Genomic DNA, 27589 nt, shown 5'->3' with positions numbered 1-27589 from the left:
CAATTACAATTATAACATAGCGGTCATATGGAAATATAAGAGGTGTCATGTCATAACCTCACTCATGAATATGAAATCATCCTGTGAGCTACGTCTCAGAAATGTATTCACTTTCAGTCAGTCTTGGCTTAATATCACCATTCTACCTTCACAGTGCAGGGGTCAGAGAGGTTTTGATGAATGGGTGATATCCTCTGTGCCGCTGTCTGAGTATAATGGACATGTAAAACTAGTAGGTAGTTGGTATGCTGCATTGCAGGCCCTAAAGATTTAAAGGGGAACCACACCCATTTTCAAAGTTATATATGTTATTCCTGTGGTCTGAGACAGGCCAACAATATTAGTAAACATGAACAAAAACTCAACTAAAACTCACATTTGTGATGTCATCAAGTATAAAATGAGCAGTGTGAGCCCGGTCTCACACCAAAGTCATCATAATCTGGTGCTTGGGCAGTGACTTGCGGCATCAGACACTGACGAAAAAAGCCGTCTGTGTATCAAACTCCAACCTTCACCCAGGAGAGTGGTGTTTACATCCCGCAGGATTATAAAGCAAAATCCTGTTCTTTTTTCCTAAGCCTTACCACGTGTGTTAGTTGTTGGAGGAAAAATAATGTCATTTTGCATTGTTGTACTGACGTAGCGCATTTATTTTGAAAGAAACTATATGCAAATGCTAAAAAAAGGTGTATTTTGAAAGAAGAGAATCCATGTAACAGGTATAACTTGACATGATATCCCAGAACATCAACAGCCAACGCACCCAGGGTACCTTTCACATCGTATCTGGACGTGGAAAGTCCATGACCAAATGTTGATATGGGACAAGGATGGAGTGAGAGTGTGTTGGTACTGCTCCGTCAACAGTAAAACCTAGAAATGTGCAAGCATTTCACCACTCCCTTGTCATGAAGTCAGTGGGTTTTTGTAATTGTTTTTTGGTTAAATGCGTGAAATAAGGTCTGTAACATAAGCTTAAGAGACTTTTGCATTCTGTTCTACAAAATAAAATGATGAAGTGAATACCCCACTTGTGAATTTTGAAGTTTTTATTGTTCTTAAAAAAAGGCAGTTGCTAAATGACACTACAGAACATCATCACCCCAAACATGGCTTTACAGCCATCCTGTGGAGGCGATGTTTAGACAAGTGTCTGTAGTGTAGCTCGTTTATAGCCTAAAGTTAGATTTTTACATCTGGTGATTGCATTTAGGCTTCAAAAAACAAAGAAGTGGCGTTCATTTTTGAAGATTATCTTGCTGAACAAAACATAAGTGTACATACATAAGTATCATAAACACTTGTTTGCCACAGAGCTTATTTTCTGCAGTAATCCAAAATCCAATTGTATTTTGACAAGGGATCCAGGGCAAGGCTAACTTCTGCGCGACCTTCAGAAAAATGTCATCCCTGGAGCACTCTATGGTGAAAGAAATTATAGGTGACACTGAGAGCACCCAGGGGAGTTTTCTGAGTATATGTGTACATTCTTTGTTTCCAATCTGAGAACACTACAATAGAATAAAGTACATTTGGCTATAATAATCAGGCATTGTCAGTGGAGTAGCTCTAGACCTTATGGCATCACAAGTTTTAGCCTTCTCTGGTTTCCAGCTTTGACAGAGGGTAGCTTATATTCACAAATACTGAAGCCGTGGACATAACGTACTGGAATTCTTAATGTTGGTGGTGGTATTCACCTTTAACTTAAATTATACTAGAACCTAGAATTAGATAAAAGGATTTTCAAATGAATCTGTACAAACTGATGGCTTTAGTAATTACTGCATGTTACATACTTGTTTTGTATGAAAGTAAAATATGCTCAGAAATTTAGTCTAAGTAGATGAATCTAAGTAGATGGCAGAGTGAAAATGAAAATGGCTTAACAGATCTGCCTCTTTCCTGGCTGCAGGTTAGATTTTTCTCCCATGGTACCTCTAATATAATAAAGTAATATAATATAACTTAGGAAACAAATGTGCAGGACATGTAATGGATAAAAGTACATTGTTCCTAATAAACTTAGACCTTAACTAAAAGAATTGTACTTTATCAATCAGTGTTAATAGTGCAGGGTACTATTTGTGCTTCCATTGTTCCCAGTCCTCTCTTTCTTTGTCCCCTCTTGATAAGAAAAATGCCTTGGAGGTGGTTTGGATGAGCTCTCCAGCAAACACTCCTCTCTTTCTTTCCCTCACACACACATACAGTACATACGTGCACATGGTGAGTTTACACACACACACACACACACACACACACACACACACACACACACACACACACACACACACACACACAGACCATTCTTCAAACTTTACTTCTTTGTTTCAGGTCGAGACCACACTGATGAATATATGATCAGCTGGACAGTTGTAGTCACATATTAATGAGGACAGTTAATTACTCAGGGCCACATTAATTAATAGCTCCATTGTTTTGCCTCCTTTGGTCATTGTTGTGTACACACACACACACACACACACACACACACACACACACACACACACACACACACATTGTCTGCTGCCTGAGCGGCTCCTCTACTTCTGCGTCAAGACATGCTCTCCATCTGTGTCCAGTGCGCGGATTAGAGGCTCGTTATCCTCTTAGCTCTAAATGGCCCCACGTTCCTGCACTTCGCTGTCCATCTCATCTGCTGTCTAAGACGCGGACCGGAGCGTGACACGAAGACCAGATTCGTGCGTAAAAATGATCGTGCCCACCATTCAGTTATTGTAGTTGTTGCGCATTAGGAGCAAACTGTCGGGACAACCCTCTCCATCGTCCATCAGCGCGCCTGTGGGGGCACAGTGTCTGTCTGTCTGTCCGCTAATGTGTCCAACCCACTGATCTTTTGCAGACTGTAATCTTATCAGTGTCAAACCGGAGCTGCCCTTTCCTCTCGGGCAGTTTCTGCCTGTCCTCGGGTGGCGTTTGCGCCAAAATCTGGCTGGAAAAAACGATTTTTATCAGTAAAAACTTTTACCAGCAAAGGGGACATTTACATTTACAACTACAGGCGCGTTTGCATGTGTGATAAAATGCACATCTGACCGTTTTAAACTTTCGAGCAAAAGAAGACATGGAATCTACATGTAAAGAAAGGAGTCTTTTATACTTACTTCTCTTTGCAATATGCACAGCCAGCGTTTGCCTTTGTGCAAGAAGATCAAGTACTCGGAGATCTGGTGAGTTCACCCACTGACCTTCATACCACATTTACTAAAAATAACAATAATGATAATACTTAATATTAAAGCAATGTTGGTGAGGGCAGCTTTTGTGTGTGCTCATCCTTCCATTTGTTTGATTACACCAGTATCATAAAGCCAGATTTAAAACTTTGTCACGTCATATTTGAATTGGAACATGGACTGGGATATTTTCACAACCATCTAAATGACCATTTTAAACGTTTAAAGTCCTTTAAGGTCTAGTTTATGGTGAGAAAAGCTGGAAATTATTGATTTTGGTTGTTGGAAAGTATACCATACACCATCACTATCATGTAATCTGTGTTACACGCCTGTTCATACAGCATGGAAGTGACAACCAAAAGCTACAGAGCAGCATGTTTCAGGTCATTTTAAAAAGCCATCCCTCTTTTTTTCTTTTTAATCACTGAGCAGCAGCACAAAACTGCATCTTAACCATAAATGGTGAACTAAACACACTGTCCACCATACCTGTATTATTAATATTTTTAGTCCTGATTAGTTTGAAGCAGGGTTTTGGTTTGGGAAAAGACACAGATATAACTTGGTCAAAAGTGGTGTTTTCTTCCTCAAAAAATTGTGCTGTTAAAAACTGTCCATGTAATTTAAAGATTTTACATAATATGTTAATATTTCTCAAAGAAAGAAAGAAAGAAAGAAAGAAAGTAAGTAGGGGAAATATTCAGCTCCAGACAGCACATCAACAAACTTGCCAATGTGCTCCTTTGGGCAGAAAATCCCTGGATGTTGATTTCGTCATCTCCACAGTCTCTTTCTCTCTCTCCCCTGTCTCTACCTTTCTTTGATATTCTGTCACCCTGAACACTTTTTTCCATCCCAGTTTCTTCCCCTTTTCCTCCTCTTTTCTCTCTCTCTCCATCACTTCCTTTTTCTCTCGCTGTCAGTCTTTCCGACTGTCTGCCGTATTTCTCCCTCACTCTTTCGGACCCACAGGCTACAGCAGACTGACTATTACATCTGTCTGTCAGCACAGAAAAACTCACCACAGTTGGGACTGCCATACAGAGGACGGCTGTAGTTCTGTCTTCATGACTTCCAGTGACATTTGTACTTGTTTTTTTGTTTGGAGGTCTTTCAGGCTCCGTCGTGGGGGGAGGAGGGGTGATGTCAACAGGGTTTGATGTCCACATGAATCACATCAGCCTTTACACAACAAAGCTAGTGGTACTAGGAAGGAGTTAAGATTGAATGACGTCTCTCCCCCAGGTGGTCGCACTTTTTCTGGATTCTGACAGCTTTCTCCTCAGTTTGAATAAGCTGTTGAATTATTTATAGAGTCATTCAGTGGTTTTATTTCTTGCACTTACTGAAACATAAACTTATTTTGATGAAAATCACGCCTTTTAAATCAAATCTTCTCTATCATGTCAGTCAGTGCAGACGATGTTGTTTGGTGAGAGACCAGAAAAATATAACAAATACTGTACAAGAAAGATGACATTGTGAAGATGACATTTTCCAGTTTCTCCCTTCAGATTTAATGTATATATCTTTCCCTAAGCCCCGCTGAAGAGCAGCACAGCAGCAAGTGGCTTAGTGGTCATTCACTTTTGGATGACTAAGACCTTGAAAGAGCAGTGCTTCTCCCAGACTGACCTCTTAAAGTGAAGCAGCAGCAATAGAATCAGAGCAGGTGGTTTGGTCCAAAAGAAAGTCAGAATTTAAAATTGGACCATTGTTGATAGAGTGAGAGCGAGTATTCAGAGAGCACCTTTCTGATTTCTGGTGCCTGAAACAGCTTGAAAGCTCTTGTCAACACCCTATGAAAAAATGCTCCATATTAACATCGATTGAAACTGACAAACAGATTCTTATGCTGAGATGCTGTGTGGGACAGTTTGGACTAGACCGATATCAGCTTCCTCAAGATACATTGGTATCAGTCTATAAAGCAGCTGATGACATTCCTGTAGAGAAATGCCAAAAATATATTTGAGTTAATGCAGAAAGAATGTCTCTGTTACATAGTCAGTATGGTACCTCTGGAACCAAAAGTAACCCTCAGACATGGTACTTAGACCCTAGCGTTTCCACCACAAACAGTACTCTTAAATGTGGGCGGGATTGTTGGCACTCACTGTATTTCCTCATTACCATGACACAGATAGAAGTCTGCACCTCGTTTATTGTCCATTGAACGAGGCTGCACGCTGATATTTTCAGAACAAAATAGGCTGCAGTGAGAGACTCTCGATAGGATATTTAAAAATAGACTGTGCATTTAGTCCTTCTCAGGCAAGCTTGGGGTTTAGTGTTGCCGTAGCCCACAGGAACAACGCTCCGCAATGCTTTTTTTTTCTCAGAGTGAGGATTAGAATATATTTCATTCACATTATGTGGTCGAAATTAATATAAATTTCTAAATGCTGAAAGATCCGCTCATTACTAAAAGTGTATGTCATATAAAAACTAATGGAATGGTCAAAGTTGTCACGATGTGTTGATTGATTCATGTCATCAGCTCATGCATTGAGTAACATTACAAGTTCATGGTATGAACAGTGGTTACATGAGCCTCAAAACCAGCCACAGCTCAGCCCTGAGCAGAGTTACCGTCCGCTATTGACCAATCAGTGGACATCAGTCTTCACAGCTCCACCTGTTAGTACCAGATCTGAGTGCTAGGTACCCCAACAGAGGGGGGACCAAAAATGGGGATGGTTAGGAACGGTTCCATTGGTACCATCCACAACTTTTTACAGTGGAAATGGAAAAAAAGCGTACTGAACTAAACTGAACCGTACCGTACTGCTCGGTGGAAATAGGGCTAGAGAGCCCTGACAAGTTAATGTTGGTTGCAAAATGACCATCAGCCAATATGTCATATAATATAATTTATATTCAAATATTCAAATTTTGATATTGGTATTAGCCATAAAAATCCAGTATTAGTCAAACTATTATTTAGATGATACTACAAACTTATTTATCATGGCAGTATGCTTATCTGGTGTACTTGTATTTGGTGGATGTAGAAAAGGCCTTTGTGTGTTCCTTCATGTTTTCTGCATGAGCTGCTGCAGTTGTCACTTTATTCTTTATCGAGAAAGAATGAAAGTGCTTGGTTTCTTGACACTGTGGCGTCTTGTGGCTTTTTTCTGAACAGTGGTTTCCAGTGCACATTGCAGGCTTTTGCACATGCTTGACCTGGGAAATGTGGCCTCACCTGTCCCATGTGTATGTATTGATTAGTCTTTTTTCTGACCCCCATTTGACATCAGAAGCTCATGATGGTGAATATTGCAAGCAGTCTTGTGTATTCAGGTGTATTTAAAAAGAAGGACCAGTTTTGGAATGCGTCCAGAGCTGTAGAGCTATAATTGTTACACAGTACTTGTAAATGGCATCTCACCAGTTAATGTGAAAAGTTGTGTTGTCACCATATTTTAACACCAAACTTGCAGACAATAAATATTTTTTCCAGTTCTTAAAAAAGAATCTCAATAATTTTGTATTTCAAGTGTTTAAAGACCAGCTTTGGCAAAAGAAGCAGTTTGCTTTTAGAAGCATTTCACTGTTGGAAAGATGATTGTTTCACAAAACTTGGCTGTCTATGCAGTAGAATGATGCATTTATTTTTAAAATTGGTGCTATATGACCAATGAAAACAGTGGAAAAGGGCTGTTGCATTTGCTTTTGCTCAAGAGCAAGAAAACCTACAACTACCAGAGCGCACTGACCCGCACCGGACCAATAAACGCTCCTGCTGGTGGAGCCCAGTCTCACTCTGAAGTCGTCAAAATCCAGCGCTTCCAGGATTTTCCAGTTAAATCCAGTTGCCATTATAGTTTAACGGCCCCTGGCCGTGTCGGGGGAAATGCAACAGGACAAGGACGAAAGTTAAGGCGGCAAAAGTCTGATTAGGGCAGGCAGGAGGTGTTGTGAATGGGTCCAACAAACACAGACTTTCACCCGAGAGTGGTGCTTGCGTCCCGTAAGATTCTAAAGCCAAACCCTGTTCTTTTTTCCTAAACTTAACCATGTGTGTTTGTTGTGAAGGGGAAAAAAAAGGCAATTCGTGATGTGGTACTGACGTAGTGCATTTATTTTCAAAGAGACTGTATGTCAATGTTAAATTTCCTGGGAAAACAGAAGTGTATCTTGAAAGAAGACAATGCATGTAACAGGCAGAACTTGACACAGTGTCCCAGAATGTCAATAAGCAATACACCCAGGGTACCATTTACGTCGTATCTGAACATGAAAAGTCCGTGACCAAACGTCAATATGTGACAAGGTCGGAGTGAGAATGTGTTGGCTGGTGGGTGACATTATGCGAGTTTGGCCACTTTCCAGGCCGGCTGGTAACAAATGAACTTGAGTTACAGTTAAACGTTAAGCTAAAATTCATTCATTCATTCATTTCTGTAACCGCTTATCCTGTTGAGGGTCACAGGGGGCTGGAGTCTATCCCAGCTGACACTGGGCAAGAGGCAGGGTACACCCTGGACAGGTCACCAGGCTATCACAGGGCTGACACATAGAGACAGACAACCATTCACACTCAAACCTATGGCCAATTTAGAGTCACAAATTAACCTATCCCCAACCTGCATGTCTTTGGACTGTGGGAGGAAGCCAGAGTACCCAGAGAAAACCCATGCTGACACTGGGAGAACATGCAGACTCTGCACATTTTATCAGTCCTACCTAGTTTTACCGTTTGATTGGCATTTTGTGTCTGTGGTGGTGGGCATGCGAATGCTAAAATACAATGTGTAGCTCGAGCATCAGCCCTAGAGCCAACACAAATCAGCTAAATGATGTGTTTGGATTTGAGCAGGGAAATCCAGGTGCTGGTATGATTGAGGGAAGTTTACCACAGTTAATTTAATACAAGGCTACCTGAGGAGACACAGGAGAGGGATCAATACATAATCCTGCCGTACTTGCCAAAAATAATCACCAGTTTAAAGGTTTTATGTCAGGATATTTGGGATTCATATTTATATTTTCACTCCAGTCACTTCAAGGATTTAAATCTCTACCCAGACCCACCTTACGCACGAAGCACCACTGTAAGCTTCTGTATGTTGATGGACATAAAAATTACGATTTAAGAAGTCCCCTCTCTATCCGCTCTAATTCTGTGAGTTCAGCTCACCCGTACGTTCGCTGGGCCGCTCCCCTGGGGAGATGTGGATGATCGCGGGAATTCAGCTGACATATTGAATTACCCGCTCAGATGGAAGAGCGGAGAGAAGGGTTCAAAAAAGCAGAAGAGATGTCGAGAGGATTCAGGAGGACATAAGAGAGGTCAGCATAGGAAGTGGAGGAGCGGAGTCACAAGACATAAAGAGGAGAGAAAAGGGAAAGTGGAAAAGAGCAGTGCTGTAGCTACATGAGATTTCAATTTACAGAGGTCTGTCTTGCTATATTAACCTTTGCAATCCCTGTGTCAGGAGAGAGCAATCTAGGCCACATCAGATCATGTAAGTATCTACTCTTAAATCACATACTATCAAAGTCATAAATAAAATCAATTTATAATGTTCAGCTACCGAATCTAGCATCTCTAAGGAGCCTCTCGATGGTCTGGATGTCACAGTCAATATACATTGTGTCATGACTGTGAGGCTATAAGGGTCCTTGTCTGCTCATGTTTCTCCAGTAAAGCCAGGTAATGAATATACAGTAGGTCATCAGGGCTGCTGATGGGCCACAGCTCTAGAGCTCTTTCTCTTTCTTTCCTCTATAAGAGGCTTTTCGGGCCGCAGTCGAGGTGCAATCACAATCTCTTGAAGTGTCACAGAAGCACGCAGGATTTAATAACTCAGACCATCAAAATAATGACATTCGAATGCAGTCAGATGATATAGGGCCTCTCATCAAGCTACAGATTATACCACAAAATGGTCCTTTTTCAGCCCTCAAGTAGACTATAAGGTGAAATACAGTGCAAGTTCTCTTTGGCTATTTGGAAAGAGATTACAACAGACTTGCTTTTGCTTAAAATTCATAGAACTATTGACAAAGCGTTTAAACATAATAGACAGGCTTTGTTTTCTTTAAATATTCTGAAGACAACTTAAATTAGTTTTCAGTTTATACTGTTTAATCTATCTAAAATCCTTAAACACTATCTTAAAAAATAATCTTTAATAACAATAATCAGTTTCGTGGTCCAGCAAAAGCTGAATTAGATATCTGGCCTCACTGTGCTCACCAGCCACAGTTACTAACTTTGCCAGTTCAATTTCAGTCTCAATTTTATTTATAAAGCCCAGTATCACAAATAATAATTTGCCTCAGAGGGCTTTACAGCATACAACATCCCTCTGTCCTTGGACCCTCACAGCGGATAAGGAAAAACTCCCCCAAAAAACCTTTAACAGGGAAAAAAAATGGTATAAGCCTCAGGAAGAGCAACTGAGGAGATGTGCAATAGATGTCGGACCAGTAAAGGCTGTCTGACGAATAAAGGGCTGTCTGCTGGTGCTAATAGTGGGTTTTACAGAGCTTCTGATGAGAGGGAACAAAAGAGTGAAGTTGTGGGCAACGTATGCCAAAACAATGTGCTAAAAGACACTGAAACACTCCACTGAGATAAGATAACCTATCTGGTGATAACTAACTTTGTACATATTGGTAAAAAGTTCTCTTACACAATAAATAACATCAATTGTCTCCATTGCGGTCGAGGTTGAGGTGGTTTGGGCATCTGATCAGGATGCATCCTGGACGCCTCCCATTAGAGGTGTGCCGGGCATGTCTCACTGGTAGGAGGGATTACATATCTCATCTGCTCTTTGTAAAGCGTCTTTGAGTATCCTGAAGAGCGCTATATAAATCTAAATTTTGGGGATGGATGGATGGATGGATGGATGTTCCCATCACAATTAATAAATTAAGACAAACAAAAAAGAGCCTACAGTCACAGTGACACTTCCACTTTACTCCCATCACTGATAATGTCTCTGTTTGTGTGTTTGTATAATCCAGATCGTCTGAGTCCTCCATTAGACATCCAGCTGGAGACCATCAACTGCACCGCCTTTAGCGTACGGTGGAAGATGCCCCGGCGACATGTTAGCACCATCACTGGATACAAGGTAGTCACTAATAGCAGATCTACACTCTTAAACATAAGGGTTCCAAAAGAGTTCTCTCATATCCCTTTTCACCTGCTTCGAACCGGGTCCTTTCAAGGTCTTGCACCTATTTTTGAACCTTTCAGAGCATTTTGACCAAAAATAAATTGTTTCAAATAAATTGTTTCAGAACCTGAAAAGTTGGTTAGAATGGTTCCACTCAAAACCGGTGGAAACGCAGGCTGGTTCACTGGATAGCACTAAGGTTCCTGGAACCATGAGGAGAACCAGTTCAAGAACCAGAGCTAATTTGGTGGAAAAGCGGTACCTGACGGCTTCGGCTTTACCCAGAACATACTGCTTCTGAAGAACCCTTCATTGAAGACAAAAGGCTTGTTTATGGTTGTATCGCTCAACAGATAAGAGCAGCGCAACATGATCAACTCATGCTTTGACTAAAAGTTTCAGTCATCTTCATGGTAACCAGCATTTTTTCGAGTCTGTTCCTGTTGTATTTAGTGAGGCATAATCTGCACAGACTGCTGTTTAAAATCACACAAATATCCACTGTATATGTGTTTTTATCAACAGTATATTTATTGGCTCTCAGTCTGTCTGTGAGCGGCAGATTCCCCTCACTCAACTCAGAGTGGTTGGCTGGGAATTAAAATCAGTGAATTAATAAGTAGAAACCCTGATGATTTCTTCCAGTTGAGTTGACATGAAAACTATTTTTGCTCAATAAAAACTTGCTGTCCGTCCTCAACGATCCTCTCAGCTCTGCAGGAGTTTCTGTGGACAGAGACGTTGAATGCAGATCAGAATCTGGGTGGGTTGAAGACTACTATTTAAATGGTGAAGATAGTAACACTACCAGTCACACTGTGCAACAAAATATGAAGTTGTCTGCAAAACAACAAAAGTCTCTGACTACACAACATGAAAGAAAAGTGTTGCGTGACACCTTTTTCTGTCGAAAAGACGTAATTTCTGTCGAGCGACACTCATCAAAACTGTCAAGTGCCTGAACGTAAATTAGGCTTAAGTTTCCAATAAGAAGCCTTTTCATCTAAAGAACCCATTTTGGATGAAAGAGTTCAAGAATTGTTGAAATTGTTGTGTTTAAGATCCTCCCCCTCAAATATTCACATTTACCCATGTTTCAAATGGTATCTTTAAATGTAGATATTTCTGGAATCATCTTAATAAATTTATCTCACTTGTGTTCTGCCATAGGTGATACCTTTCATGCCATACATGCTCTGCCATTTTTTTAAATTTTTTTATTTAAGGGTCACTGGTACTTGGTATTTTGTACTTGTCAGTAATTTAAAGCAGAGATTTGGTTCCCAGCCCTATTGCACAATCTAAATAGTAAAGGCTGTGGCAGCAGTGATTCCACAGTAACTCCACTTCCTAAAAAACATTATTGTGAACCATAATTGTTGTGGGTTGCTTTGGATCATATCAGTCCTTACCATTTATGAGCTTCATTAAGCTTAAGACTGACTTAAGAGAGAGATATACAGATAAGGTTGTCCATTACTATTTCTACAGCTCTTCTGGGAGGATTCTACATAAAACCCTTGTTTTATAGAGGGGTTTTTGATGGAAAAAAAAAGCTGTTCGCTCTTGTCAGTCAACAACAGGATCTTTCAATGACATTGCATCTCATCAGAGCCCGGTTTCACTCTGAAGTCGTCGAAATCTAGTGCTTGGACAGCGACTTGCGGCATTAGAAACCAATGAAAAAAGGTGTCCTTTAACTTCAGATATGATATGATACGTGGCTGGTTGCCGTTATAGTTTAACAGCGCCCAGCGGTGCCAGGGGGAAACACGGTGGGACAACGATAAAAGTTAAGGTGATAAAAGTGTGACTGGGGTGGACCAGAGGGGTGGTGGATGGGTCCAACAAACACAGACTTTCACCAGAGAGAGTGGTGTTCACGTCTCGTAAGATTCTAAAGCCAAATCCAATTTCCTGTGAAAACGGAGCCTGTAACAGGCAGAACTTGACACAGTGTCCCAGAATGTCAACAACCAACACACCCAGGGTACCTTGCACATCATATGCAGACATGGAAAGTCCATGTCCAAATGTCCAGGTGAGAATGTGTTGTTTAGAAGTACATGTATTTCCATTTCTATTATCTTACATGTTGTTGTTGTTGTCTTTTTAGTCTTAAGGTAAAATGCTCCATACCAATCTAATCGCCACAGTACATGTTGGCATTGTACGTTTCTTCATGTTTCGACAACACAGTAGTTCACATGTGGTCATAGAAAGACACAAAAACCACTTGGTTATGGTTATAAAAAGATCATGTTTGGCTTACTTATAATACATGTTTTGGTGTAATACTCATGGCTAGAAATGCTGCCCTATGTATTAATAAAAAAAAAAAAAGTTTGGTCTTTTGTTGGTCTAAAAATGTGGTCTGTAGTTTGGCAGCTGCTGGGTGTCACGCCATCCACCATCCTCTCCAGATGACAATGTCCACTCATAAACATGTAATCAGGACTTTGTCACCTTAGAAAAGTTGATATGATATATAAGAAACATACAAATGTAACATATCTATGGTCTGCAGAATTGTACAGTGCTATCCTGGTGACAGGGCTGTTCACACGATTTATATCAAGGTTCACCAGCAGCCAGTTCAATGTGATGACTTTCTTGTCTGGTACCACACACACCAAAATTTAAAGAAAATCAGAGGCAACACCTGCCATACGGACACAGAAAAACAGTTCAAACCCAAGTGAAAAAGAAAACATTCAGCTTCACAAACAGCAGGCTGACAGATACGCCCCTACATATTCCTTTCCAGAAGTCTGTTTCAAAATGCATAGAAAGGTTTTCGACCTGGCAGACATAAAAAAAAAACAACTCCTGAGATATTTTGTAGATCAAATGTCCTCCTTTTTTCATGAACAAATGCCCGTTTCCTTCTCCACATTTTTGTTCCTGCTTTCAAATTGCCTGTCAAATCCACTGTCCAACGAGATGGCCTTGAGGGTTAGATTGATATTTCTAACTTTCTTGACGGAGCACCTTTACTGTGGAATTTATGCTTTTAAAGGGGCAATACAGCTCTGAGAGATGTGGTCACAAATCATGATTTTAGTGTCTTGTCGAGAGATGTTTTGCTCCACTCTGTGCTTCGAGTGCTAAAGTGGGATTTGCTTTTGTTGGTAGAGGCATAATGGACATAAATTTAGTGATGTGCAAAAGCAGATTTGTATATACTCCAGATATAATGTATTGTTGCTGCACAGAGTGGACTGAAAGCTGAACTGAGAAAGGAGTCCTCCTTTTTTTATTTCTGTCATGGCTTTTAAGTGCCCATACAAGTGCCCACTTGCATGTTTAAATTTCAAGAAAATATTTTTAATGAGCATGCTTTACCAGAGCCCAGTTTCTATTCTTCCCTTTTCCTTTCTCTTGTGTTTGTTTTGAATCAACAATTAACAAAGTGCGGATTAGTATGAGTGTATGTGTGTGCTCTGCTTTTGACCATATGCCTGCACTAAGAGGATTAGTCAGCTATCTAGCTTCCCCACGACTCACAGATAAACGTGTGTTCATTTGGCCAATCACTTTGGAAGTTCATAAATAATCCTGTTTCCTCATAGTACTTCCTCCTAATTATGTCGTGTTTACGTTGTCACAGCCATGACTTGATAATGTCATACCAGCTGAAATGTTAAAAAAAAAAAAAAAAAACTTTTTTTTTTTAATCCAACATTTTGACTTTTAATTTAACAGTAAGAATCTAAGACCTTTTCATATGTTCTTATGTGTCTTTCTCTGTGACCATGTGTGTGTGTGTGTTTCAGGTCTTCTACACAGAGGTGAGGAATGGTCGTACAATGGGTACAGCGTCTTTGATGGAAGTACCTCTCAGCCTTGACATGCTGACCACTGTGAGTTTACTTTGTGTTTGAAATCAGTGGTGAACATGCTTAGAAAAATGAAACTATTTCCATTGTAATCGTCACCCAACTTTGATCTGTTCCTAACTTCCAATTTTGACAATATGTGAAAGTCTAGGTGTAGTAGCCAACAAAATCTTTGCAGTACTGTTTTATCAGTGCACAGAAAAACCTGCTTCAAGAACACCATTACGAGCTGGCCAACAAGGGCAAATGTGCTTTAAGGGCCTAAAACATTTCCATTAGCAGAAACTTGAAAATGGAACAGCTTGATTTTCAACTTGAAAGAATAAACATATGAAACAGTGTTTGTTTTTGAAGCTGGCGAACAGGCGAGAACAGGCGTAATGAGGCAACAAGAACATTTTTACTTATTTTCTATTTTTACATTTGGCCTTAGTCTTTAACAATATTAAAAAAGAGCAACAGGTTTACATGGCTTGCACTAGAGCTCTGTCCAGGGGCGAAAATCCCATTTCATAGTTGGGGGGGACAATAAACAGTAAAATTTTAGAGAATAATTCCAGGGGGGGACAAGGAAAAAAAGTTGTAGCCTGTCTTTTATACAGCATCTTTTACCACAATTTGACACTTTAATCTTTTCTCTATCTCTCCAACAGGCAGGCATAGGACCTTTCTTAGCACTGGCTGAGTCCACCTGCACATGTCCAGATTTAAAACAAAATGATTGAAATCAAATTAACATGTACACAGCGACAACAGTCAGGTGTGCCGTGTTGTCCGAGGTGCTGAGTGTGTCTGGAGCAGAGCAGGTCTCTGTCTCCCCGTGCACAGTAGTGTGAATATTTATGCTATTAAGTAAACAGAGAAAACATGTCTCTCATTGTTTAATAGCAGCAAAACAATAAGGCTTCATTCATCAAAGACAGAAACTCGATCTCTCTCCTTCTCTCCCTCTTTTTCATCTGGCTCAGGTGTGTTGAATGGATCCGTCGTCTCTGGCTGGCTGCAGGAGCAAACCGTTTTGTTTGTTTTTTTCGTTTTTTTACCGGCAGTGAGATAAACATTTCCTGCAATTAAACTGGTGAACTGGTTTATAAACAGTGTACTGTGAGATCTGCCGCTGCGCACCTCAAAACCTTGCGTAATAGTCGTGCGTAATGGCCGCTTCTCGTCAGTTAAACTGCACGTCTTTGATGTTTGTCTCACTGACAGGTGGAGAGCCTACAGATATTAACTACAAGCTGCTCCGCCACTGACTGCTCTTGTCGTGTCCTCTCTCTCTTCTTTCTCTCCTGTCCTCTCTGACTATCACTAAACTCTGGCTTTTGAACAATGCAGGAGAAATGTTGCAGACAGTTTATATTATCAGCCTGGGTCTGGGGCTTGTTGTAACAGTAAATGGGATGTGTTGTAACTTGTGTAAGTTAAACTGTGTCTGTGTGAGTGTACATCTTACCCGGCGATGCGCGATGTAGGCAACGGTTCCAGCCACACGCTGCTACTGCTGCCAAGTACTAACCGCTGCTTGTTGGAAAGAGTGTGGGATATACCACTACTAGGAATGGGAGGGGGGGACTAAATCTTTTAAGATTTAAATAGCACATTATTGCGTGATTATAATGAGCACCACTTACATTGTGCTTTTAATAAATACTACTGCATTGTTCAAAAATTATTAATTGTGTCTCAAATTATTCTAGGGGGGGACAGCTTTATTGAAGGGGAAGTCATGTCTCCCCTTGTCAACAAATCCCATGAAAAGACCTGCTAAGATCCTACTAACACATATTGTCTGTGTATTCAAAGCCTGATACATTTTATTCATGTGCTCCATTGTTCTCCAAAAACCATAAAAGCACATTGATGAGTCATACAATTTCATTGGGTGATGTGTTGCTTCACTATGGTGAACATGGGCACCGCAGTTTATTTGAATTGATCCCACATGCACTGTTCTGCTGCATTAATACTAGAGCACCAAATGCGTATTAATCCGCAGCAGAAAATAGTCCTGTACAAATGCACTAATTACTTCTGTTTTAGGAACATACGTTCAAAACTACAGTGCTCAGCTTTTGGGACAATATCTAGTCTTTTATTTATTTTTTTCAATTTCTGTTTTAAACAAATGGACTGTTGCCTTTGATTTTTTCATGGGATTTGTTGACAGTAACAAACATATTGAATAACTAGAGTCTTAACCTTAAATAATTGGCGCCAATTATTTAAGCCACCTTTATCAAATCATGGAAAATTTTGGAAAATCCTTTATGACTTTTTATAAAAATGTAAAACCACATTACAAACAGGCACGGTGATACAGTGGATAGCATTGTCACCTCACAGCAAGAGGGTTCCTAGTTCGAACCCAGAAGTGGGGGAGCCCTTCTGTGCGGAGTTTGCATGTTCTCCCTGTGTCAGCGTGGGTTTTCTCTGGGTGCTCTGGCTTCCTCCCACAACCCAGAGACACGCAGCTTCGGTTAATTGGTGCCTGTAGGAGTTAATGACCCCTAAACAGGATAAGTGGTTGTGGAAAATGCATGAATGAATGAATGAATTACAAACAGGATGTAGACTGCTATTATGTCCCAGAGCTGCAATTTAAGTCATGGCAATGCTGTGACACACGCAAATATTTATGGATATTTTTGCTCTTATTTTCTCAAAAGGGGCAATTTGATGGACAAGCAAGCTTTGTGAGTATCATTTACCATTACTTACTGAATTAGACCGCATCACTGCTTTCTTACCACACTTGACATTTATGACTGGATTTGACTTACTCTCCACTCAGAAATCTAAAATAATCCATAATCAGTAATTTAGTCTTCTCCTTCTCTTCTTCTACCATCTTCTCTTCTTTTTTTCTCATGGCCTTCATTTCATTTTCTTCCTCTAACCATCCTTGCTGATATGCTCTTGCTTATTTCACTATATTCATCTGTATCTCTGCCCCCACTCACCCATATGCCATCCTTTAGGAAGTGGACATTGGCAACCTTAAGATGAACACGAATTACAGAGTCACTGTTGGAGCGTACGGTTGGGCAGGGGAGGGTAGACCCAGCATGCCCCGAGACATCAGCACAGCTCCACATGGTAAGAATCTGTGAGCAGTAGAAATTTTAAAGCTAATGCTATTTTTTCTCTACGGTAGTTTTGTTAATATCTTCCACTGAATTCATTTTCTTTCTGTGCCATTAGACATGTGCATGCCCCCATCGCCCCCCACTCAGCCTGTTGTCATGGCTGTATCTGACACAGAGCTGGCGTTGTCATGGCAGCAAGGAGAGAGTGAGGGAAGCGCACCTGTCCTTCACTTCCTGGTGGCTTACATCAGGTCAGTTATTGAGTGACGAGCCCCAAGAAAGCAATTAACGGAGCTTTATGTTTATCAAACCGGCCTCTTGTGACCTCGCCAGCACAGTGTTGCCACCGATACTCAAAGACGCATTTACAGCATTGTGCATTTGCACTCAATTACACACAGGTCACACACAGACAAACATCATTAAACAGCCCATATTGTCAGGTAAAGAGTAGCCTCAAGTGGTCACATCATGGAGTGAAAGAACACAACTAATTGAAAAGCCTTGAACCATCACAGGCTGTGAGGGGACAGGGAAAAGGCTGATTAGTTTCATCTACCTGTTCATTCTCTTAACTGATAAGCTGTTTGTCTTTGGACAAAATTGGATGAAGAGGACAAATGAGAGAGCTTTTTCCAAGAATACTGCTCACATGTAGCTCCTGAACCACAGTGACTGCTTGATGGGTCCATTATTGTATGGTTGTTGTGGGGCCAAGCACTGATCAAGTCCAAGTTGTAGTCAACATGCTGAGGTTTCTAAAGATACCAATTTAAAATAGACTACTAGCGATTAGGGGTGCCTCAACACCTAATTTGTTAGTACGCTCCATTTGGGCTTGTGTGAAAGCTGTCATTCGAACTGGACCAAACAACCAAATCAAGACTGGCTGTAAAGGTGTTTGTGGTGTGAAAGCCAACCTGCTTATGCAAATCATTTGTTAACCATCACAGTGTTGTAGTCAAGACCACTGAAACTGAGACCAAGTCATAACCAAGACCAGAGTGTATTGAGACAGACCCAAACCAGACCAGTGCAAACCATAGGCACTCCTCAAATTGACCTGAAAGATCACCATTCTCATACAAACACCTGCAGAAACAAATGAAGATTGTTCTTCATTCACCTCTTTTATTGCCATATACGATATATATGTGTGCATGTTGAAATGCACCACAAGAAATGTCTTGATAAAATAATCAAAAGGCCTTGGAAAGGTGCATCTTTCGTGTGGGGATTTTTCTTTGTATTTATGAGCAAACAAATACAAACACTAAGATGCTGAAATCAACTTGACCATCTTTACACAACACAACTTTTGTGCACAGGACATTTAGTGATATCCCTGCAGTTATAGTCTGGCCTTGAAATAAAATCCTGAATCCTCTTTGTCTGAGACCTAGACAAGACCCTTTGCCTGCCTAACAGCCCAGAGCTGTTAAAACTGCTCTGAGCAGTGCTTGTATCCAACTCCATGTACTTTGTCAGTTCACCAGTAAAGGGTGTGACTGTCATCCCATTATTAATAAGCCCCAAATCACTACTATGCAAGACACATCCTTGTGGTCCTGCCTCTAACTGTTAGGGTGCTTTCAAACCTGCCCTGTTTGGTTCGGTTCAATGGAGCTGAAGTTTGTTTGTCCCCTAAGTGCGGTTTGTTTGGGCAGGTGTGAACACAGCCATCGTACTGGGGTGTGCACCAAAACAATCAGACCGAGACCTTGAAGAGGTGGTCTTGGTTTGTGGTGAGAATGTGTTCTGACCTCAGTCTGAACCAACTGCAGTCACATGACACATTGTTTGGGTTAAACATGAGCATGTTACAGTCCTGGAGGATTATTAATGTGCACCTCCTCCTGTACTGCCTTAATATGCACATTCAGCACATCCAATGCATCAAAACATTGTTTTCTAGTTGGAGTCGCGCCTCGTTTTCAAACTGTATGGTTTGACTAAAATGAACAATGACAGCAATATAGTCCACGATGACCAGCGCTAAAATCAACCTGCGTAGTTGTCCCTCCATTGTGACATTAGAAAGTGTCACATTTATCTTGCAGTTTTGTAAATGTTTTGTTGACTTCCTGGATTTTACCCACATGGAAATTCTGACCAATCAAGAGCAGCTTTCTCGCACAAGGCATTTGATCTGGTTCTCTTGTAAATGCTGCCGTGAGAACATGAACCAACTCTAGGCAATTATACAACTTTGTAAATTAGTCACTGATTCAGACCAAAGCAAGACAACTCTAGGTCTGAAAGCACCCTTAGTCATTATACATAACTTGCGGTCAATTTGCAGTCTAATGATACCAATAAGGCTTACAACATGAGCTCCTGGTGACACCAAAGAACATAAATATACTTGTCAGAAGTCCTCATAAACTTTAATCAGTCACCAAAATCTGATTTCCCCACGTGGATCCTGATGATGCAGGATGACAAACGCCAAAACTATCCAATCAAGCAGTTTCTTGTCAGCCTGAATGACTTTATGTTTCTTCCTCTTGGTTCATTTGTAATAAGTCAGTGTGAACAGGAACAGGAACAATGCAACAATGTACAAGAGTGATAGCGTCCTCAGATGTAATGGTGCACCCATTTACATAATAATATCTTACAGCAATTGTTTGAGATTTTGGGAAATACTTACATTATTCACTTTCTTGTTTTCCCCTGCTTCCAGTCTTTATGCTCAGCTAAGCTCAGCAGGTGGTATCCGTCCTCTCATCTAACTCTCAGCAAGAAAGCAAATAAAGTGTATTTGCCTCTAAAATAGACCCTGTGCATCCACTCATCAACACAATATTATGATACAGAATATACAGCTCTTTCTTGCAGTGGATATCACAAGGTCCGTGCTTGTCTGTTTAATGTAGCCATTTGTATTTGGACATGACTAACCCTCATGACACATGAGAAAGAAAGAATTTCATTCTCTGTCCAGCAAGTGTCCAGCCTCACACACACATATACAGGATATGCACACACAAACACACACACATGAAGGATGTCCCATGTCTAGACGAGTCCTCAGGCTACAGTGTCAAGAAAGTCACAAATCATTTCCCTGGAATCCTCTGATATTTTGCCAGACACAATTAAATAAGCTGATATAAATTTAAAAAATGCCCCAATAAGAATTGTTTAAAGGGAAAAAAAAGTTGTAAAGATATTAAGGGAAAGGAGCTTACACAACACAATAGTTGTTGCCCTTCGTGCTGCAGAGTTAACACCCTGCGACTGAGCAAAGAGAAAGACAAAGACAAAGAGACGGAGGCAGACAAACTGTCACTTGCTGTGACAGAGGAGACATGAATCAGTGTCTGTTTTTGCATGCAGGCACATTTTCCACACAAAAGGGCCATCTCAGAGGCAAATATGTCCCCCCTTACATCAAAGGAGGCCTTGCTGAAGAGAGACATTGATTGGTGGTGAAGATGACTCTATTCAACAGATAGCCGTGGCTCCAGGCGCTCAGACTCAGCAGACAAATATGGCAGCTGGAGATGGAAGCTGGAGATGATAGGCAGAAAAAATAAAGTTCAGGAGTTCATTTTGTTTTGTGCTCGACTTTTCAAAACAACGCTCTGATTAAAGCAGAAAATAACGCTTTAAGACTTAAAGGGCCTCAAAAATAGTAACATGAAAACATTAAAAAAAAAAACAACAACATCTCAATCAATTGCTCATTTTGTTTTGTTTGAAAAGTTATTCAGGTTTTTGGACTCAGAGCTACAGTCTCTAGTAATTCCACTCTTTGCAATCGCTTATTGACATACTTAGGGACACACAACAGCAGGAGCAAAACAATCAAGAGAGAGATCATCAGAATTTTTAATCATCCCTCACAAAAAACATAACAAACATATCAGACAATTATTTTGGAGATGTTTTGAGAATGATTATTTTTGGAAGAAAAAAATCACAAGGACCACTCGTGTTTTGAGAAATGTCACAGCTGTGTAAAACATATTATTAGTAAATGAAATATCAGGGAAAAAAAACTAAATGAGATCTTTTGTGTGTTTGTCTTTCACAGGCCAGAAATGGACACGGAGTGGACATATATCCGTGAGCCCATTGAGACGAACTCCATGGTTTTGAAGGGGTTATTACCAGAAACAGAGTACCAGTTTGTTGTCAGGGCGGCGAACGTGCACGGAGTTAGCCCACCCAGCCACATCAACAATCCCGTGCGCACTCTGGGTAAGGCTGAATGTTGATGTGTGATGTGACAGCCAGGAAAGCTTTGCTCCCTCGTTAGTCTGGTTTCAACCACATCTCAAAACAAAGTCGGTTTCAGTTTAGTTTCAACAACACACCCACACAGAACTAAACAGACTGTGCTTATATGTTTTTTGGATCACCGAACTTCTTCCTCACAATAACACATTTATCTTGTGTAACCACACTGTATAAATCCCAACATTACTGTGGAGACAGTCTCAGTTTTCTCCCAGCACTGTGAAGCAATGAAACTGGATTTTAAAGTTTCTATCAGTTACAGTAGAGGCATTGTTTCAGTTCTCACAACAACAATCACTTTCACAATCAGACAACTGGCAGTTGATTTGCATTATGAAGATATGTAAAATCGGCAATCCTGTTTATCTCTCTTGTCAACATTTAAAGACATATAGTAAACATGGCAGTCCGACCTATCTGATGTTTCTGCTATGCTTATTTTATGTACTCTGCTTTGCTAGCATCTTTGATAAACCAAATCCCGTCAGCATGGAAGCTGAACTGCTGTGGATGAGGGCCACAGAAAAACACATTTTAGCCACTTAAAAAGGTCCTCTTTAAAAAAAAAATCAGTATCTGTGTGAGTGTATGCTATGTTTAGAATACTTTCTCTGCTTTACCTCACACACTAACCAGTTGAGGCAGAGGTAGACCAGCAACTCTGTTCAAAAAAGTAAAATTACTGTTATTGTCAAAGGACTCAGGTGGCTTTGAGATAACATCTTAAACAGCTAAACTTACAATGAGTCTTTTAGGTGGACCTCTTTTTAAGGTGGCTAAAAACGAACCTATCGAGGCAGCATTTGCCCAGCAGCATCTGATTTCATGTAAGTGACGCGCGGATTTTCAACATTGCATTCAGGCAGAGAGAGACAATTGGTTGCTCTGTATACAAACGTAGATCAAAACCTTTTGTCGGGTGCTCGTGAAGAGGGGAAACAACAGGATCGACAGGAAGGCAATCTGGGTATTTTCTAGGTATCTTATCTCATGTCACTCTGTGTTTTCTATTAAGTTGGTATTTTTTCATTATTGTCTATTTGTTTCACCTGTCATGCCATTATATGGGTCATGTGATGACCCCTGATTGGTTCCTGCCACTATATAGGTGGGGCCATACCTGTGTTCAACACATTCTCACTCCGACCTTGTCACATATTGACGTTTTGGTCATGGACTTTCCACATACAGATACAACGTGCAAGGTACCCTGGGTGCATTGGTTGTTGACATTCTGGGACATCATGTCCTTCAACAACAAACACACATGGTTGAGTTTAGGCAACAACAACAACAACAACAACACATATTTGGGTTTAGGAAAAAAGAACAGGGGTTGGCTGTAGAATCTTAAAGGACACAAACGGCTCTCTCTTGGGTGAAGGTCGAAGTTTGTTGGACCCATCCACCACCCCTCCCGCCGGCACTACTTGGACTTCCCCGGCCATAACTTTTGTCCTTGTCCTGCTGAGTTTCCCTCTGACGCCACTGGGCACCACTAAACTATAACGGCAACCGGCCGTGTATCATGCTGATGTTAAAGGACGGCTTTTCTCGTTGGTTTTTGACACCCCAAGTCACTGCCCAAGCGCCAGATTTCGACAACTTCAGAGTGAGACCGTGCTCCTGTGTTGTATGTTTTGAAAGCCCTGACAAGGACCTGCAGTGGTCGAAACACATTGACTCTTTTAATGATTTAGCCACTACAATAAGGGGTTTTTAATATTTCCTTCCCCGTTTTTCTATATTTTTCGGAGTGCCTGGATTGCCTTCCTGTTGAAACATTTCATTCAGTCAACTGAGAGCACCAACATAAAAAGACAACCACTCTGCATATTGCATAATGTGCTAACTTTAGAGACGAAGCATATTTTTACTGTTATAAAAGTCTTACCATATGCAGTTCCACAATATAATCATCAAATCATCTTATAATTTTAGATATGCTTTCTCCAATTTTTAGAAAATATGGAATATTTTCTGCTTTGTTTGTCTACTGGAGGCTCACACAACCTCCTTAAATCACCATTACGGAATAAATTCAACATACTCTATTGATTTTGACACAGAAACACAGTTTGCCTCTCTGAGCTTGAATGTAGGCCAGCACCTGTCAGTGTGTCAGCGCAGCCTTGGATGATGGAGATGTAGAGCAACAGTCATTTACTTTATTATTTTTGATGTAGTCAGCTGCTGGTGGTGGTGGGGATGGGGGAGGGGGCTGCTCACAACTGATTGATATTAAAACACACAAATACACACACACATTCACACAGGTGTGTATCACACATACACACAAACACACACATGCAGTAATAGTAATAGCAATAATTGTCTTAATGGAATGAGGACTGTGACATTCAAACAATTCACCTACAGATTTGTGGTCATGCCCGTGTGTGAGTATCAGGCTTAAGAAGTAGGACTGTATATGACTATTAAAATAAAAACAGCCATGTAGATACAATCACATTATCCAGACTTTTGTCTTTGACCTACAGACCACACTGCTGGCTCTAGAAAGCCATGTGGACAGCGGCTTCTGCTTGACACGATATGTTAGCTGTCAAACTGTTGTAAACTGCTCTGATCGAATAAAGTGACCTAAGACCTGCTAGACTGCTCAGAGACGGAGCTGGAAAAACAGACAGAGAAAGAGAGAGGTAATATTGGAAAGAAGCTGTTAAGAACAATGTCAATGAAAGTTACGTAAAACGTGATAAAAGGAGCCAGTGAGACAGACACAGAGAGACAGACGGACAGAAACCAAGAGATAGAGAAGCGTGGTTTCTTAGCAGGGGATAAAAGCGGGTTAGGTCCGAGTCTCATCAGACAGGATTAAGGACGGGATGCCAGACCCCTTCCCTGCCCATCCACACCCCTGATGGATGCACACACATGCATGCACACAAACACACACACATGCATGCACACAATGCACCGCTGCTTGAATGAACAGCAGGGGTGGGCTTGACTGACTGACATACTTTTCTCGTGGCTCGCTCTGTGACAGTTCCTGTGTGTGTGTGTGTGTGTGTGTGTGTGTGTGTGTGTGTGTGTGTATAGCAGAACACAGGGTTGTATGGTTTGAGGGGGCCTGTTACACAACAGAAGATTAGTTTGCTGAGGGCTTTTTTGGGCATCCCCCCTCCCTGTATGTCAGCACTCAGTATTCAGGATTTAATGTTATTAGGCTGCGCTAATTAGCACTTTTAATCTTGGTATCTACTCAGGCTCAATCGTCAAGTTTCTACGAGATCTTTGATTTTTTCTAACAGTTTGCTATGTTGTGTAAGTTGTCTCATATCAATCCACAACTATAAAATATATTTCAATTCCCTAACTCTCCTAACAGCGTGGTACATTTTGACTCAGTGGAAGAGGAGGTGAAGGAACAAGGAGACAAGGGGGCGGGGGGGTTGTTGTTATGTAAGATAAGATTAAGCTTTGTGAAGGTAGAGTGGACGGCAGGGGAGATGTCACAGTGAACATACACTGTAGTTCTTCCAATGTGCAGAAAATACAAAAGTTATACTAATAAAACATAAGCATACATACGCCTACACCAACACAGATCGTTGGGAGCCTTGTAAGTAATTAAAAGAACTTTAAAACGGTTTCTAAAAGAGGCTGGAAGCTGGTCAAAAGTCTAGCTGCTGAATTTTGAACCAAGTGCTTAGGCAGGTGAACAAGGCATTACAGTAATCGAGGCGGGAGGATATAAGAGCATGTATGACTTTCACTGTGTTATTGAAGGACAGAAGTGACCTACATTTGGAAATATTCCTCAGCTGGTGAAACCAAGACTAGACTACATTCTTTACATGTTGCTCCAGGGTCAAATTACTGTCCAGAATAACACTTAGATTTTTTACACCTGATTTTATTTTATGAGTGAGGGCGAGTGGCTGAATTTGTTTTGAGATAGGTTCAGGGTCAATGATCAGAACTTCTGTCTTTTCAGAGTTGAATTTCAAGAATTGAGTACATACAAGTGAGACATAAGGGTCTATATATATGATGTACCAACTATGTAATACACATGTATGCAAGGTCTTAGGAGCAGAGAATAACACATACTCTTTTGTCTTTTGTTTGTCTTAATCAAAACCATTCTAGCTGCACTCAACTAAGAGGTTGGAGAAATAATCTTTTTGCAGCTGCAGTTACAGAAGCTTACTAAAAAGTATTCACTGTCTGGCTTTGTCTCTGTACGTTATGAGCTGCCGTTCTGTATCGAGGAGACACGTTTCAGTACGTGGTGGAGCGGTCTGGGTACAGGCGAACAGGTAGACCCACAGGGCCGAAGCTGTTACTACAATTTAATGTCTTTGTCTTGTGATCATCAGTGAAATGTCACGTTCCCCAGCCTATGATCATTCATCATAGGAAAACAGTCATAAGGCCCAGACGTCATTCTCAATCTCTCCATCTGTGCAGCTTTCACATGAATTGGACACCACTGTTGTTTGTTGTCAGGGGCATTTTCATTGTCATCGTCATCAGCTGACTTGTATTTCATCATCCAGCCAACTTTGTTTGACCCTTCAATCCACTGTCATTGTCTTTTTTTAATCAACTGTCATTAAGGAATAAAACCTTTTTAAAGCATGTACTAAACATCATGTCTCTGTATTGATGATCCGAACAGGTCCATCAGAAGTTGGCAGTGGTGATTACGGGCGTTACTTCACAGACTCAAAGTTCAAAGATGAAGATGGCTTCGACATTGATGACTCCGATTACGATATCTTTATTGAGGAGGTGGGTTATCACATACCACAGCTGGACAGGGATACTGTGACACATTCTAGGTGTATTTAATCATAAATCACCTTCCTCTTTCCAGTTGAAGCCATTCCCAGGTATCAACCAGGACAACAGGAAGTCCCAGCTCCGTTCACGCCCTGATCCGCCATCTGGTCGGAACGTTGTTTATCGTATGAACACCTTTGCTCCTCCTAACGTTACCACCCCTCCAGCTTCCTCCACCACTTCATTCATCTTCCCAGATTTCTCAGATCTGGTTTTCCCAACCACCTCAGAGCCCAGTACTACGACTGACGCCACGACTACTGCCCCACTGACCACTACCAGGTGAGATGGACCTTAAAAACCTCAAGTTACTTTGATACCCAGTTTACTGAAGGAGTCCGCTTTGGATCAATCTCTGACCCAATCAGCTATCAGTCTGAGAAGCCTCTGAAGACAATAGCGAGTATTTGAAAGGTTTAGGTGTAGCTAGTAGATGTCTGGACTAAGACTTCCTTTTCTGTGGGCAGGTCATTTTGGCACATCTCTATGAACAGATATCAGACGATAGCTAATGGGTTCTGAGATTGCATTTCAACAAATGCGTCCCCACTTCCACACGGAGACTTGGTCAGCCACTCTATGTGACTGATCAATGTTGCTAAAACTATAACAGACTACAAACGGAAACCAGAACACTTCTGCTACTAAAATCTTGTCCTATTGCCTACAGATTCTGCATACATGAGCAGATATCTGTTTAAATAGATTAGTATTGCATTAATAAGATGTCACTATGTTTACCAGCAGTTGGAGGAGGCAAAGCTGAACATTAACAGATGTTTCCCTATGGAAAGAGAAACAAACAAGGGTATCAAGAAAGGTTTCTTTAATATCAATAAATTAACGATTCTTATTGCAGTTCCTCTTGCTCTTTGATTTCTAGATTTGCTGTTTCTCCATCCCGCCTTTCTGCTTTCTCTTAAAAGCCACCTACAATTTCTTTTTTTCATGCTCTTTCACTTAATTATTTGATAATAGACGGAGACTGGAGCAGTGAAATGTCACATCAATTTAAGCTGTCATTCTTGTTGTGATGTACAGCATGCCATTAGCCGCAAAACTGCCACTGTATTGCATTTGAGTGAACATTTTTGCTTTTGCTGTTTGATTCTTACCCTAAGATAAAAAGGAAAAACGGTATCACTTTTACATAAACCTGAGGGCTGAACAGATAAATATGTTACAAGACTGCATTTGAAAATGAAACAGTTATTAACTGAACCGCTGACTGTGCACTGTAAACAAAACTAAATGTGCTT

The 27589-nt window shown here is 40.8% G+C and overlaps 1 protein-coding gene across 1 annotated transcript in view; it reads left to right on the top strand.

Annotated features, from left to right (window-relative positions):
- Positions 1-2718: 2718 nt before the first annotated feature.
- Positions 2719-27589, top strand: part of LOC125890177 (pikachurin) — a 39164-nt gene continuing 14293 nt past the window's right edge. Inside the window, exons 1-9 of the mRNA XM_049578681.1 lie at positions 2719-3197; positions 10188-10297; positions 14119-14205; positions 16848-16874; positions 17160-17277; positions 17383-17518; positions 21310-21476; positions 26167-26279; positions 26365-26612. Coding sequence (XP_049434638.1) covers positions 3092-3197; positions 10188-10297; positions 14119-14205; positions 16848-16874; positions 17160-17277; positions 17383-17518; positions 21310-21476; positions 26167-26279; positions 26365-26612 — 1112 coding nt within the window. The 5' untranslated portion in view covers positions 2719-3091. The remainder of the gene's footprint in view (positions 3198-10187; positions 10298-14118; positions 14206-16847; positions 16875-17159; positions 17278-17382; positions 17519-21309; positions 21477-26166; positions 26280-26364; positions 26613-27589) is intronic.

The sequence above is a fragment of the Epinephelus fuscoguttatus genome, linkage group LG6, assembly GCF_011397635.1.
Source record: "Epinephelus fuscoguttatus linkage group LG6, E.fuscoguttatus.final_Chr_v1".
In the NCBI taxonomy this organism is placed as follows: domain Eukaryota; kingdom Metazoa; phylum Chordata; class Actinopteri; order Perciformes; family Serranidae; genus Epinephelus; species Epinephelus fuscoguttatus.
This window is presented reverse-complemented; position numbering and strand designations above follow the sequence as displayed.